The following is a 16219-nucleotide window of genomic DNA, read 5'->3' as shown; positions in this document are numbered from 1 at the left end:
TTCAACCAGAATGAGCCGATACTACATACAGTTCATATAGCACTGATAAGGGGGGCATGTATTAGTGAGGAAAATAGTTTGGACCAGCTTGATACAAACTTTAACCACTTGCCGACCGGCTCCTGTACATATACATCTTCAATTTAACGATGTATATCTCGTTAACGGCAGCAGCTGCTGCCACAAACGATAAATCCATCTCTTCAGTGAGCGGTCATACTAACGATAATGGTGGTCTCTGTGGCAGATTTGCTGCGAGATCACCGTTATCGGTGGCTGGAGAGGGGTCCCCCCCTCCCGCTTACCGGAGTCGTTGGCAGCGAACAGGACCTGTCAGTGGCTGGGTAGAAGGACGAGTGAGGCGGAAGATGGCCCTCACCCGTCTCCATAACATAGCAAGGCGGAAGCGACATCAAAACGCCCATACGTCTTAAAGGGTCATTTTATTTTTTCAAATGACAATTTTTTTTATTATTGCATTTAAGTCCAAATAGGAGATCGAGGACTTTGACCCCAGATGTCATTTAATAGGACATGTCGTGCTTTTTTATTAGAAGGGACGTTTACATTCCTTGTATTAGGAATAGGTGACCCAACTTTTTTAAAGTGTAAAAATAAATAAAAAAAAAATTAGAAAAAAAAAAAAAAAAACACGAAAGTGACCCGCCCTGACGAGCTCGCTCGCAGAAGCAACGCATGTGTGAGTAGAGCCGCATATTAAAACTGTGGTCAAACCACAAGTGAGTTATCGCTCTCGCTCGAACGATTGCAGCAATAATTCTAGCCTTAAACCTCCTCTAACTCAAAACATGCAACCTGTAGATTTTTTTTAAACTTCGCCTATGGAGATTAAGGGAAAAAAAGTGACGCCATTCCATGAGCAGGTGCAATTTTGAAGCGTGACATGTTGGTTATTTACTCAGCATAACATTCTCTTTCACAATAAAAAAAAAAATAAAAATTGGGCCAACTTGACTTTTGGTCTTTAATCAAAAAAGTGAATTTTTCCAAAAAGTGCGCTTCCAAGACCGCTGCACAAATACGGTGTGACAAAGTATTGCAATGACTGCCATTTTATTTTCTAGGGTGTTAGAAAAAAAAAAAAAAAAAAAAAAAAAAGTATATTCGGGGTTTCTAAGTAATTTTCTAGAAAAACTTGTTTAAACTTGTAAACACCAAGTCTGAAAAAAAGGCTCGGTCTTTAAGTGGTTACAAGTTAAATGAAACCTGGTGTTTGGTGGCAAAGAAAAGTGTCAAGCAGAGGCCTCACACAAAAATCAGAGAAGAGCAGCATATAAAAAAAAATAAAATAAAAAAAAAAGGGGGTAAAAGCCTTGTTGTACGCTTTTGTCTTGAAGATAGACTCACAAGACTTACGTTTAGATAATTCCCAGCTGATTAGATTCACCCCATCTTGTCACCAGTAAGGATAGAAAATCAAACTTTTTATAGTGTTCGCATCAGAACAGGAATAATGGTGAAATCTTCCAATGAGGAAACCTGTTTTAGTGACTACTTAGTAGGGATCTCCCTCACTTTGGAGAGATTTCCTCTCGCTTACATATTAGTACAGAAAAGTATCAGCAAATTACACATTAAAACTCCTGAATAGAGTAGTAGACTTATCTAAAAACAGCTGGACTCACACAATGCAAAGTATTCAGGTTCTTCATACATAAATATTAGAATTGTTCAGTTTAGGAAAATAAAAACACGGCGTCCAAGGTACTCTTAACGTTCACTGCACATAGAGCAGCACAATAGTTTAAAATCGTGATCTCGATTCAACCTTTACTGCAGTTTGCCGATTCTTTCATATAAGTGGAGAGACTCAGAAGACATCCAGGCAAAATTAGTTTTCGTTTTAATGTGAAAGATGTTACACCGCAAGAATTGTGATCTTATAAGCAAAAAAAATGTGATTCATTTTAGCCAGAACGGTGCAGCTCTACTGCTTTTAGTTTCAGATAGCTGCTGTGTTTTTATTCATTGACTATTTTTTTAATTTCCTTTTCACGGCTTCTTCGATGCATGTATTCAAGACACCATAAATAAAATTCCAACTGTATGAACCACCACCAGTTTTTTTACAGTTTTTTTCTGCACACATTTTCTCAACTGAAGTGAGAGAAGCCACCTGGAAGCCGCACTCTTTTGCACAAACGGAAACTTCAGCATTAAATTCTATTCTGCGCTCCTCCAGGTATGAGTTGAACCCATCCTTTCTGGGCAGTACAATGGCCCAGATAAAGGCTGTATCTGGATAAGACTTTGAGAGGTCAGATAAATCTGGCTTCACATGAGATTTGAACTCTTGATAATTTTGTTCCAGATCCCTGCACCCTACATGGATGAAGACCATGCTAGGTGCTCCCAGTGTAGAGACAGACTCCTTTAGTTTTGGAATGACGTCTTTCCAAAGCATCGTGAATGTGCCCATCCAACGGACGGTAAATTGTTTCTGGGCGAGTCCTAGGTTTCCACCATCTGGATGTTTGTGTGCTATGCAAGCAGATTTGGTTATCCAAAAGTCCCCGAGAATCCAAATCTCCTTAGGTTCTGCAATGAACAACGAAACAAGTTTAATGTGTACTTCCTATAACGTGTTGGGTCATTTTTGTTTTAACGCTGCTTTGAAGTAGAAGTCCACAGTTGATGTGGTTACTTGCAGTGTTACTATTAAAAAATGCATTTGCTTGGGTGATGTTCCTGCATTGCTTAAGGTGCCGTATAGACAGGGTGAGGGGCTTATAATGCAACCTCTTCCCACAGCATTAAGCAAAATTCATATCCGCTTTTGAGCTCAAGATTGAGACCATGCTGGTAAAACAGCAATATTTCCACTCGGGCCAGAGATCTCTCTATTTAAAGCCCAATGCGCAGCAAAGTTACTGGTTCCCCAGCAAGTGTTTAAACTAAAAAGCTCTGGAAGCAATATTTCCCTCCTCCCCAAGTGTTGCCCCACCACAAAAAAAAAAATTATTTACATCACTAGATATACTCAAAGGTTCTGGTTTAACCCAACAAATGGAGGACACCTTTTACGTGAGCAGCATAAACCACCATTAGAGATATTACATACACACTATGCAGAAACACAGTACAGAGGCAAGGCATTCCTGGCTGATTATGTGCGTCCTCTGATCTGTGTAAATCATTTATATAACCACAAATTGCTGCCTGCATACAAGAAATGCTAAATTTTTATATGTACTGTTCATACAAGTTCAATTTTTTTATTTTTTATTTTTTATTATACCAATGTCCTAGCAATGTAGACAACACCTTTCTACAGGAAAACAAGCTGTTTTTAACATCTGTGCCAACAATGAAAATTAATTGTTCTAAGCATTTGTGATCACGCTTATAAGACTAGCACATTTGCATACACAGAAATTACAGGAAGTTCTCAATTTTAAACAAAGTACAACATATCCATTAAATTATTAATTAAAGTGAACATTTTCATCCAGAATGAAAATTGTTCATCTCAATTTTTGGAAAGTTTAGCAAAACTGAACCTGAGTTTTGTCTTTTTTAAACTATGGCCAGTGTCGTCAAAACATTTGTTAATGCAGAAGGCCAAAAGATAGTCACAGGAGAAAGGGTTGACAAATCTTCTCCCCCCAAAATATATAGGCTGCAAATCCAAAAAAAATAAAAAAATCCAGGTTTTTTTACCTTCAAATAGTTCACCTGGACCAAGAAGGTCAGAACAAACCATTTCCTTCACTGAAGCATGTGCCACCGATATGCAGTGTATAAAACCATTTAACATCAGCTACATACAGCTGATAGGGACTTCCCGTCTCCTGCCACTGATATCAATAAGACTATTCTTCCCACTTATAATAGCTCACTATTCTTCTCAGATACCAATAGTGCATTATTTCATACACTAAAACCAATGGTGGGGGCACTGTTTATTTCCACTCCCACGTGCCACAATCTGGCAAAGTCTGACGGACAGTAAACTGGAACTTTGTTTAGAAAGTCTGGAGAACCTGGTACAGAGGAATGCAATTCGTAATTAGCGTAGCAGACCACGATATATGGATTCTACTTTCCATCCTGGTTGCCCTATCTGATAAATAATGTTTGCCACTGTGTAGAAAATGCAGTCAAGTGTTCCTTCTCATTGGAACCCCCAATCTTTCTAAGCTCCCTACCATCAGGCACATCAAATAAGACAAGGGCATTTGAAGTCACAAGCTCCATCAACTTCCAGTCCTCAGAACAAAAATGAAGTTGGGTTCAGTGCTGCTCAGCCAGACATTCACAAAGATTTGGATTTCATCAAGGATTACAAGGTTTCCCATGATTGACTTTGGTGGAGATTGTGACATTATCTGCTACCTCTCCATCTTAGCCACTTAGAGGAAAGCCTCATCTTCATTGATAAAAATCAAAAGTACTCCATGAATGACTGAGCAGCACTCAGCCAGACTATTTTGTTCTGGGAACTGAATGGGAAGCACCATTAGAACACAGCGCTGTATACTTAATGTGGCCGATACTACAGTTCATATAACACAGATGAGGGGGGCATGCATTAGTGAGGGAAATTGTTTGGATCAGTGTGATTCAAACTTTTTAACCACTTGCCGACCATCTCCTGTACATATACGTCAACACTTTAAAGATGGATATCTCTGTAACGGCAGCAGCTGCTGCCACAACCAAGATATCCATCTTTTCAGTCAGCGATACTATTAATGGTGGTCTCTGCGGCAGATTCACCGCAAGATCACCGTTGTCGGAGGTAGGAGATGGCCCCCTCCCGCCGCCGATCGGGACCTGTCAGTGGCTGGGTATTGAGACGTGTGAGGGGAAGATGGCCCATCCATCTCCATACCATGGGTGGAAGCAATGTCAAAACGTCACTTCCGCCCATACGTCTTAAAGGGCTATTTTTCTGTTATTTTTTCAAAATGACAATTTTTTTTTATTATTGCATTTAAATCCAAAGATGAGATCTGAGGACATTGAACCCAGATCTCATATTTAAGAGGACCTGTCATGCTTATTTCTATTACAAGGGATGTTTTCATTCCTTGTAATAGGAATAAAAGTGACCCAATTTATTTTTATTTTAAAAACAGTGTAAAAATAAAGTAAAATAAAAAAAAAAGTAAACATTTTTTTAAAGAAACCCGTCCAGACAAGCTCGCGCACAGAAGGACATGAGTAGCGCCTGTATATGAAAACGGTGGTGAAACCAGACATGAGGTATCACCACGATCGTTAGATCTAGCGCAATAATTCTAGACCTCCTCTAACTCAAAACATGCAACCTTTAAAAAATTTTAAACGTCGCCTATGGAGATTAAAAGGTAAAAGGTTGATGCCATTCCATGACTGGGCGAAATTTTGAAGCGTGACATCTTGGGTATCAATTTATCTTTCTATCTTTCACAATAATAAAAAAAAAATTGGGTCAACTTTACCGTTTTTTTTTAAATTCAAAAAAGTGAACCCCCCCCCAAAAAAAGTGCACTTGTAAGACCGCCGCGCAAATATGGTTTGACCAAAAAGTATTGCAATGACTGGTATTTTATTCTTTAGGGTGTTAGGAAAAAAAAAATTACGTTTGGGGGTTTCAAGTAATTTTCTAGCAAAAAACGCGTTTTTAACTTTTAAAGACAGTCTTAAAAAGAGGCTCTGTCTAAGTGATTAAAAGTTAAATGAAAGTTGGAGTTTGGCAGAAAAGATAGAAGCGTGCCAAGAAAACAGAGGCTTCGCAAAATCAGTGTATTATAAAAAAAACACGAGGGCAAAAGCCTTGCGAGTCTGAGAGTTCAAGACAAAAGCATACAACAGACTCTTGCATTTAGATTCTCCCCAGCTGATTCACCCCGTTGACGGCACCTCTTTTAGTGACTTCGTAGGGATCTCCCACCCTTTGGAGAGATTTCCTCACGCTTACATATTAGAACAGAAAAGTATCAGCAAATTACACAACTCCTGAATAGAGTACACACACACTATAACCACAGTAAAATTTTGCACCATGGGAACATAAATATTCCAAGGGAAACAAAACATTTCACAAGCTAAATTCAGCTGACCCGAATTTCAGAGTTTAGCTGCATAGGAGAAAACTTTTCTAAAAGCAGCTGGACTCACACAATGCAAAGTATTCAGGTTCTTCATACACCATGAGAATTGTTTAGTAGGTTTAGCTGCGTTTGGGAAAAGAAAAATGCGGCATCCAAGGTAGACTCCTCTGCAAGTAAATGTTCACTGCGTTTAGTTTCAGATAGCTGCAGTGTTTATTCATTAATTGGCTCCTTCAATTTTCTTATTTCCTGTTCCACAGCATCTTTGATGCACGTATTGAAGACAGCAGAAAGAAAATTCCAACTGTATGATTTACCATCAGTGTTACAGTATTTTTCTGCAGACATTTTCTCAACTGAAGTGAGAGAAGCCACCTGGAAGCCGCACTCTTTTGCACAAACGGAAACTTCAGCGTTAAATTCTTTTCTGCGGTCCTCCAGGCCAGTTTCGAACCATTCCTTTTTGGGCAGTACAATGGCCCAGATGAAGGCTGTATCTGGATAAGACTTGGAGAGGTCAGATAAATCAGTCTTCACATGAGATTTGAACTCTGGATAATTTCTTTCTAGATCCCTGCTTCCTACATGGATGAAGACAATGCTTGGTGCTCCAAATGCAGAGACAGACTCCTTTAGTTTTGGAATGACGTCTTTCCAAAGCGTTGTGAACGTGCTCATCCAACGGACGGTAAATTGTTTATGGTCGAGTCCTAGGTTTCTACCAGCTGGATGTCTGAATGCTATAGAAGCAGATTTGGCTATCCAAAAGTCCCCGAGAATCCAAATCTCCATAGGTTCTGCAATGAACAACGAAACAAGTTTAATGTGTACTTCCTATAATGTGTTGGGTCATTTTTGTTTTAAATGTTGCTTTGAAGTAGAGGTCCACAGTTGATGTGGTTACTTGCAGTGTTACTAGTAAAAATGCATTTGCTTAAGTGATGTTCCTGCACTGCTCAAGGTGCCGTATAGAAGGGGTGAAAGGCTTATAATGCAGCCTCGTCCAACAGCATTAAGCAAATTTCATATCAGCTTTTGTGATCAAGATTAAGACCAAGCTGGCAAAACAGCAATATTTCCACTCTGTCCAGAGATCTCTCCATTTAAAGCCCAATGCGGAGAAAAGTTAATGGGTCCACCAGCAAGTGTTTAAACAAAAAGCAGCTCTGGAAGCAATATTTCCCTCCTCCCCAGTGTTGCCCCCACCACAATAAATTATTCTTTACATCACTAGATATACTCAAAAAAATGGACACCTTGTACATGAGGAGCATAAAACACCATTAGAGATATTACATACACACTGTATGCAGAAACACGGTACAGAGGAGGCTAGGGACTCCTGGCCAACTAATTATGTGTCTGATCTCCGTTATTCATATTTATTTTGCCACAAATTGCTCCCTGCATACAAATATATATATTTTTTTAATGTACTGTTCATCCAATTTCAATTTTTTTTTTCTTAATCATACCAATGTCCTAGCAATGTAGAGAACACCTTTCTACAGGAAAACAAGCTCCTTGTTATGCATTAAAAAAAAAAAGCTTTATTTTTAATATATCTTTGCCAACAATGAAAATGAACAAATTGGTCTAAGCATTTGTGATCAAGCTTATAAGACTAGCACATTCCCATACACAGAAATTCCAGAAAGTTATCAATTTTACACAAAGTACAGCATATCCATTTAAAGCATTAAAGTGAACAATTTCATCCAGAATGAACAGTTTTTTCATCATTCTCAATTTTTGGAAAGCTTGGCAAAACAGTTTTTTTTTATGGCCAGTGTCCTCTAAACATTTGTTAATGCAGAAGGCCAACAGATACAATCACAGTAGCCAGGGTTGATAAATTTACCCCCCCCCGCCCCAAAAAAATATATATAGAAATTAATATCTATCTATATGCTGCAAATACAAAAAAAAAAACACTCATTCCAGGTTTCATTTACCTTCAAATTGTTCACCAAGATGGTCCAAATGAACCATTTCCTTCACTGAAGCATGTGCCACCGGTCAGCAGTATATAAAACTATTTAACATCAGCTACATACAATATACGGCTAATAGGGATAGGGACTTGCCGTCTCATGACAGGAACTAAACCAATCGGGAAACCTTGCATTTTTGCTCAATGAACACAAGGCTTCCGCTGAATGGTCAAGTTGGAGATTAGGACGTTTGATGTCGCAACCTCCACCTCTGCCAACTTCCTGTCCTCAAAACAAAATAAAGTTGGGCTGAGCACTGCTCAGCTATTTGCAGGAAGCTTTACATTTTATACAGGATTACAAGAATTCCTGTGATTGGTTGAGATGAAAATAATGACATTACCATTCTAGCCACTTAAGAGGAAGCATGGTATAGATTGATAAAATTACAAAGTATAAATGGTTAAGTAGCGCCCAGCCAGACTAGGATTATGTTGCGAAAACTAAATGGGAAGCATCATCAGAAAAAACTGTATACTTTATGTAGCCGATGGTGTATACAATTCATATAGTGTTGACAGGCAGTACATGTATTAGGGAGGGAAATAGTATGGCCCAGGCTGGTCCAAAAGTGACTTGTTGGTTGGGTTTAGATTCCTCCCAGCTGGTCAGATTCATCCTGTTTTGTCACCAGTGTTGATTGAAAGTCCAACATTTTTAGGGTGGGCATCAGAATGGGAATGAACTGTAAAATCTTCCAATGAGGACACCCGTTTCGATGACTGCCAAGTGGGGATTTCCCTCCCTTTGGAGAGAAAGGCTCACTTACTAGAACAGAACCGTACCAAAACATGTTAAAACCCCTGACTATAGAGTACAAGCGATTACCATAAAAAAAAAAAAAATTCCGCACCATGGGAATCTTGACAAAATAAAAAACAAACATTTCCCCCAGGAAACACATTTCACAAGGTAGATCAGGCTACATTCACATGGACAAACTAAATCTCAGAATTTAGCTACATTTAGAAGAGATGGATTTAATGCAAAGTAATCATGTTGTTCATACATGAGCAAAGTTTAGTTGATCAGTTTAGCTGCGTTTTGAAGGAAAGTGCTGCGCCAGCGTTCATCTGCACCTAAACGCGCAACGCGTTTGGCTGCAGTGTGTTTAGCAGCAGAAAATGAAACCATTCCTCTTTTCTTCCTGAAACGGAGTTCCTTCTCATGTTGGCGCCCATACATAATCATGTTTTAGCATTCATTCGTTGCGGACATGGTCTAACATGTTAGAAAAGTGTCTAATGGTGGAAGCAGGACATCATGGTAAAGTTGTAAAATGTATTAGGATCAGATCTGGTGTCCTCATACATAGAGACAAAATATCCCCTAGTCAGACGCTGGGATGTTGGCTTTACCCATCTTTATTTGCCTCCCTCTACCTCTCTTCACCCCAGACCGTCGTGTGGAAAAGGCATGTTCCGTGCACCTTTCCCATACCGCCCTTGCAAACTGCATGCACGTGCCAGTTAATGGCACCCCCATACGTAGATCCCAAAAAAGTGCATTTGCAAGCACCAAATTGCACAATACTGCAGTACCATGCAGTTTGGTACAGTGTTTTTTTTTGTTTTTTTTAAAAGCAGAGCTGTGTGTGAATCAACACCCAATCATCTTCTCTTAAGCAGTCACACAAGGGAACTAGCTTTGCACGGCACTCCATTTAAACTACACAGCTCTATTCACTTAAAAACGCAGCTAAACATTTAAAAATGTCAACTATTTGCAGGAAATAGTCCAACTTTATCACATGCAAATTACTTTGCGTTGAGCTGCTTTCAGATACAAACGTCTGAATGTAGACCAATGTCTCAATTGTCCTTTCATTTTCTTTTTATTTCCTTTTCTACGGCTCTTTTGATGTACGTATTCAAGACTTCGCAAATATAATCCGAACTGTATGAATTGCTGTCAAATTTTCTTCGGTAGTTTTCTAGAGTCATTTCCTCGACTAAACTGAGCGAAGCCACCTGGAAGCCACACTCTTCTGCAAAAATGGAAACTTCAGAGTTAAATTCTTTTCTGAAGTCCTCCATGTTGTTGTGCATCCAATGCCTTCTGGGCAGTATGGGGGACCAGATAAAAGCTGTATTTGGGTAAGACTTTGTGAGGTGAGATAAATCGCTTTTCACATGAGATTTGAGCATTTGATAAGGTTTATTCCCCAGATCACTGCTCCCTATATGGATGAAAACAATACTCGGTGTTCCCAATGTTGAGGCAGACTCCTTTAGTTCTGGAATGAAGTTTTCCCAAAGCAGATTGGATTTGCCCATCCAACGGACGGTAAATCGTCTCTTGTCGAGTCCAAGGTTTGGGCTTGCTTTGCGACCAGCTTGGTTTACCCAAAAGTTCCCGAGAATCCATATCTCTTTAGGTTGTGGTTCTGCAATAACAATTAAAAAAGCTTAATGTGGACTTCCTAAAATGTGTCGGTTAAAAGGGCTTATTACCATAATGAAGCCTTGTCCAACCCACAGCGTTTAGCAAAATTAACAGATCAGCTTCTGTGATCAAGAGGAGCCCAAACTGGTAAAATAGTATTAAAAAGTCTGGTCTGTTGATAACAGACTTATGTTGGGCTTTAAATGGGGAGCCAACGGTCCCCCAGCAAGGGTGTAATCAAAAAGCAGCCCTGAATGCATACATTTTTTCCTCCCCGCTGCTCCACATTAATTTTTTATATCACTAGATATACTCAAGAGTTCTGGTTTAACCAAAAAGACGAAAGATACCTTGTGAGAGCAGCATAAACCACCATTAGAGATATTTCATACATATACACACACACACACACACACAGTATATACTTCTGTATGCGCAGAGTACATTTTTTATTCAATTATTAAAACCTATAGCAGACAGTTGTGCTCAAAAGTGAGCATACCCTACATACCCTGGCAAAAATGAAATCTTTGCATTCATATTGAAAATATGACTGATGCCAGCTGTCAGCCTATCACATTGTAAACAATCCAGTAAATCGGCTGTCAGCGCAAGGAGAAAAAATAAAGCTGACTGCTGGCTTAGTAAAAGACATCAGTGCTGTCAGCCAATGACAGCTGATCACATAATGTAATCAAGCTAGTAATCAACTGTCAGCATGAGGGGAAAAAAAAAGCCAATTGCAAGCTTGTGAGAACATCGGCCCCACACAGTAAACAAAAATTGCTGCTAACCAGTGCCTCCTGATCAGCAACAATCAATGTAGAAATATTACCGGTTGCAAAATGAATTTTCCCTTAAAAAGTTATTTTTTGTTGGTTTAGCAAAAAATTAAACACCTTGTGGTGATTAACTCCTTCGGCCCCAGAAGATTTTGCTGCTCAAAGACCAGGCCATTTTTTGCGATGCAGCACTTCAATGGATAATTGTGCTGGTGTGCAACACAGTATCCAAACAAAATTGATGGCTTTTTTTTCCCCCAGAAATAGAGCTTTTTGGTGGTATTTGATGGCCTCTGCGGTTTTTAGGTTTTGCGCTATAAAAAAGTGTAAATTTTTGACAAAATTTTTTTTTGCCATATCATCCCACATTTGTTATCAAAAAAACAATTTCTCAGTTTAGGCTGAAATGTATTCCTCTACATATTTTTGATTTAAAAAATTGCAATAAGTGTAGATTGATTTGCACAAAAGTTATAGCGTCTACAAAACAGGGGCTAGATTTATGGCATTTTTATAAAAAAAAAATGTTTTACTAGTTACGGAGGCGCTCTACGATTCTATCAGGACAGCAACATTATGAAGGAGGCTTTACTGTGTAAATGTCACTGGCAGAAAAGGTGTTAACACTAGGACGTGATCAAGGGGTTGTGTTCCCTGTGTGGTGGGACTGACTAGGAGACATGGATCGGTGCAGATACTTGGTATGAACACACGATAAGTCTCCTCTCCCCTCTGTTCATCGCATTGAGGTCGGGCACATGCTGCAGGTGCCCCTAGTGCAATACATCATGTTACATAGTCCTAGCTTTAAACCAATACTGCGTGAGCACAGATCCAACCAGAAAGGGACAGATCCAACCAGAAAGGGGGGGGGGGGGGGGGGGGTTTACCTGGAGGAGTTCAGTTAGAGTAAAACTATTGAGTATATAAAAAAAACAAAAAAAAAAAACTGAGTACCAGAATAATTGAAAACCGTCAATGTTTTATTAAAGACAAATCGAAAAGTGAGCTGCCAACACGTTTTTTGGGGGGGCTCAACGCTCCCCCCTTACTCAGGGCAAGAAAACAACATCCAATCATATAAGCCTAGGATCTACAGCAACATGAACTAGAAGCCCCCCAAGTGTGAAAACCATAATATACAATCTCAAATGCTAATAAAAAAAATAAAAAATAAAGTCAAGGATTTACACACATATCGACCTTAAAAATACAGTATTAGACAACTTGAAGCACTAGAGTAACTTACATTTCAAAAAGTAAAATTCTCTCATCATGGATTGCAAAATAGTATTATAAAGTCATGCTTTTTAATGCCTTAGAGATTGTAATAGGTTTATGATGGGTAAGGAGAACATTTTGTTAAAGCGATACTAAGTGTTAACTGACAGAATTCATTCACCTAAAAAAACCTGATTCCTGTAGCACTGCTGTGTGGTCACATGATCTTTTCCGGTTTTATGGCATCTGCAGGGAAAAATCTTTGGGGAGGGAGGGGCTTCTGCTGGTGTATCCTCTCTACAGTGCAGTCTGTCCGGCCAACACCCCAATTGGTGCTGTGCCAGTCACATGACAGCAATTTAAATTTGGCTATTAATATCAAATAACCATCGTAGAGCTCCCTATAAACATTTATTTTATATCAAAATGTGTATTTTTTTTTGTGCATTAACATTGTGTAGGCGGAATCTGTGTATTTTTTTCAGATGGCAGCCAAAGTTTTTTCTTTACAGGTATTGGTTACAATGGATATATGCAATACTGATTTCGACTAAAACTAAGCGTTGGTGGGTTTCTCTGTAAATATATTCAGATTATATCATATCCCGCCCCTATAGCGTTAAGCAAATGGAAGTCATGGAGGAATGAGAGAAAAGTAAGTTACCACCGTTTATAGCCCCCACACGTGTGACTCTAGTCCCATAGGCTGCATAGATCTGAAAAGGAGGGAATTGAGCACTTGAAACGTAACTGAAATTGAGCATGCTCCATAGAGGACACCGTTCAAACCCATTGCATGCACCAAAGTAGCGTGACATTTTGCTGTACACTGCCAGTACAGAGGTGTGGTGGGGAGGGGAACCTGCAGGCCCCACCTATTACAAACTGACAAAAAAAAAAAAACTACAGGACACAAGACAAGTCACTCTGCACAGGGAGAGTGAATAGCCAAGAATGGTCCAGTATTGCATGGAACTTCTAGACAAATGCAAAGCACAGAACTGTTAGACAGATGAGTGCACAGATCTGAAAAAGAAAGGGTCTTTTCACAATATTTCTTTAGCCCACACTTCTACATTAATTCTGCAAGGGCAACTTTTAAGGTGTTTTTTGGAGAGCAGCCTACAATGTACCAAATAAAATTCACGTTCCCAATATTTTAAAACCGCTACAAATGTAACCTAAAATTTTATAAATGTGAACCCTTTCAACATTTTTATCAAATCAAATTTATAAAAAAATAAAATAAATGGTCTGGGAAAAGAACCCGAGATGTTCCAGAATAACTTCAGTTTGTAATCCAACAACTTGTACAGAAGCCACATGCTTCTTTTCATTAATAATCTGGTGATTTGGTAAATCACAACTTTATATCTGTGCCATATGGCTAACAAGTGGTCATACCTTGTATTTGTTGTAATTGCCTATTTACAGCTGAACTTCAGGAACCTGGAAAGTTTCAACGCTTATCTCCTTTTCCCACAAATAAAGCCGCCTTTTACACCAGCAGACTGATCAGGTCTGGCCATTTTTGTTTTTTTAGGCAGACCCAATTGGACAATCCATTTTTCTCTAAAGGGGCAGTGGATGCCAGTTGACATACGTCCGCTGTCACCCACCGGCATACAATTCGATAACTGACAGATTGGGATACGTTTGCCATCGGTACAGCGGATCACACAGCGGGATGTAAACCGATAGCGGACACGGACCTGTCATCTGCCTGCTCAGCCGAGAGCCACTGCTGAGGAGACAGATTCCACCCCATGCGAAAAGGCCAAAGGGTTTGAACATGTCTAAAAATGCCTTTCTAGTTATTGATTTTGGTTTGTGTACAGTCCGCTGCTTCAGGACACGTCACATTCGCTATATTTTCTTCACAGGAAATCAGACCTAAATTTCTCATGACAGAATTCACCGATGTGGTTGACGGGCTCACAGGTAGTAATCAAGTGTGTTCCTGACAATCGAAGGCTGTCGTGGGCAACTCATGACCAGGTACAGTGGACATCATACTGGCTCACAGACTGAACGATGCAAGTACGTCACCCGTTTTGTAAACGTTGAGGTTACTGACCAGGTGTCATGTGTCCATATGCACCCCATAACAAACCTGGACCACCAATTAACTGCAGGCAAAATAGGCATGATGGTGTGGGGGGGGGCATTAAAGCTTGGAAGAACATACTTAGCAGGGATTAGCTGTGTAAACCAAAAGGGGCCCACTCTGGATGGTAGAGGTCATAAACAGGGATCTTTTACTTTATGCTCCTCTGCAGGAACTTTACTTTAAAATCAAAACGGACAATGTATTTTCACAAGTTAAAATTTCAGACCAGTTCCTGCAGCAGTGGGGACCTTGCAAAAGGCTGTTTTAGGAGCTTGGAACACTGCAGTCTCTTGGCATTTCACAAAGTGCTTTAAATGTACAGAAAACTATGGATGGTCCGTTTTGAGCCCTGCATTCAGATGAAAGATCCAGCTACCTGCAATTTTTTTTTCTGGCTTTTTTTGCCTTGTCGTCCAAGCTCCTAAGAGGCAACATGCTCTATATGATTTTTAGTTAAAGGTCTGTATAAAAAAAAAAAGGGGGGGCAGTGTGCCCACATGGGCATGGCGAAGATCACACCACTAGATTTGGCACGATTTCTGGCACTTCACAAGACATCGTACTTGCATAGACCCTCTAGACTTATTGCGTTACCACAGTCAAAGCTGGCCCCCCATTCAGCTTTGTTTCTAGGATATAGCAAAAAAAAAAAAAAAAAAAAATCCCAGCTGCTTCTGTTGACCTTCATCACAGGAACAAGCCCTCTCCAATTTAAACCCACTCTCTCCCTGAGGACAGAATTTGGGAACATTTGTGATGGTGGAGATGAACATTAAAAGCTGGAAGTCTTAGCAATGTTCTAGCAACAAGGAAGGGCAGGGGACAGCCTTGACTTTTATACAGGAGCCCTTACTTGCATGGACAGTTTTTGGGTAAAGGTGACCCACTGTCTTTAGAAGATATTTCCAGGCACAGTTGTACACAGCAGGGCTCACCTTAAAAACAGAAAATATCTTCTTAGTTACCTTGAATGTCAATGTTTCCCAATTGCTCTAGTTTCCCTTGGGAAACAGAGGCCCCAACTTCGACCCACCCAACTGGTAAACCACTACCTGCTTTCTATGAGCAGGCAACCAATCATAAATGCCCTTCATGGTTCGATAAAATATGATAGTAACAAGGAAGTTATGAGAGATGTAGAACTGTCCCTTGAACATGGTTCCACAGGTGAGGATACATTAGAAAAGTGCACCTAGCATAGGAGTTAAAATTGTAAGGGGAAACAACATTTGTATTTGTTTTTCCTGGAGTTCAGCTTTAAACAAGGACAATAAGCGCTGACCACAATTACACTTAAAAAAAAAAAATTCACTTTACAATCCCTTTAATAACAAACATGTTACACTTACCTCCACTGTGCAGCTCGTTTTGCACAGAGTGGCCCCTCGGCGGCTGTCTCGGCTTCCTCCCGCAGGTGCTTCTCACATTCATGTGAGCTCCCTCACATGGTGAGAAGGACCTGCGGGCGCGCTCCCATGATACAGCCGGCGGCTATAGCCGCTCGCTGTATGACACGGCCCCGCGTCAGTGGATGTGATTGAAAGCAGCGCGAGCCAATGACTGCGCTGCTTTCCATCCATCCACTCCAGCCAATCAGCGGCCAGGCTGAATGGTGGAAAGGACGGCGGGGGCGAGAGCAGGATTTTCGAGAGGGGGGGAGTAGGCACT

The 16219-nt window shown here is 40.1% G+C and overlaps 2 protein-coding genes across 17 annotated transcripts in view; both read right to left on the bottom strand.

Annotated features, from left to right (window-relative positions):
* The window catches only part of LOC143923499 (nuclear factor 7, brain-like), a 744238-nt gene that overhangs the window by 604465 nt on the left and 123554 nt on the right, over positions 1-16219 (bottom strand). The window lies entirely within an intron of this gene.
* The window catches only part of LOC143923496 (nuclear factor 7, brain-like), a 169923-nt gene that overhangs the window by 95998 nt on the left and 57706 nt on the right, over positions 1-16219 (bottom strand). The window contains exon 9 of one of the 16 annotated variants that reach the window (XM_077447202.1): positions 1979-2559. The exons of 13 other annotated variants lie outside the window; for them this stretch is intronic. In XM_077447202.1, coding sequence (XP_077303328.1) covers positions 1994-2559 — 566 coding nt within the window. In that variant the 3' untranslated portion in view covers positions 1979-1993. Of the gene's footprint in view, positions 1-1978; positions 2560-3222; positions 6857-7986; positions 10440-16219 lie in introns of those variants that run through there. 2 more of the 16 variants (XM_077447192.1, XM_077447203.1) reach the window with 2 other exon arrangements.

Source organism: Lithobates pipiens, unplaced genomic scaffold (genome assembly GCF_037356315.1).
Source record: "Lithobates pipiens isolate NorthernLeopardFrog02 unplaced genomic scaffold, aLitPip1_a1.2 Scaffold_22, whole genome shotgun sequence".
NCBI classification, from domain to species: Eukaryota; Metazoa; Chordata; class Amphibia; order Anura; family Ranidae; genus Lithobates; species Lithobates pipiens.
Note: the sequence above shows the minus strand (reverse complement) of the source record. Positions and strands in the feature narration are given on the sequence as shown.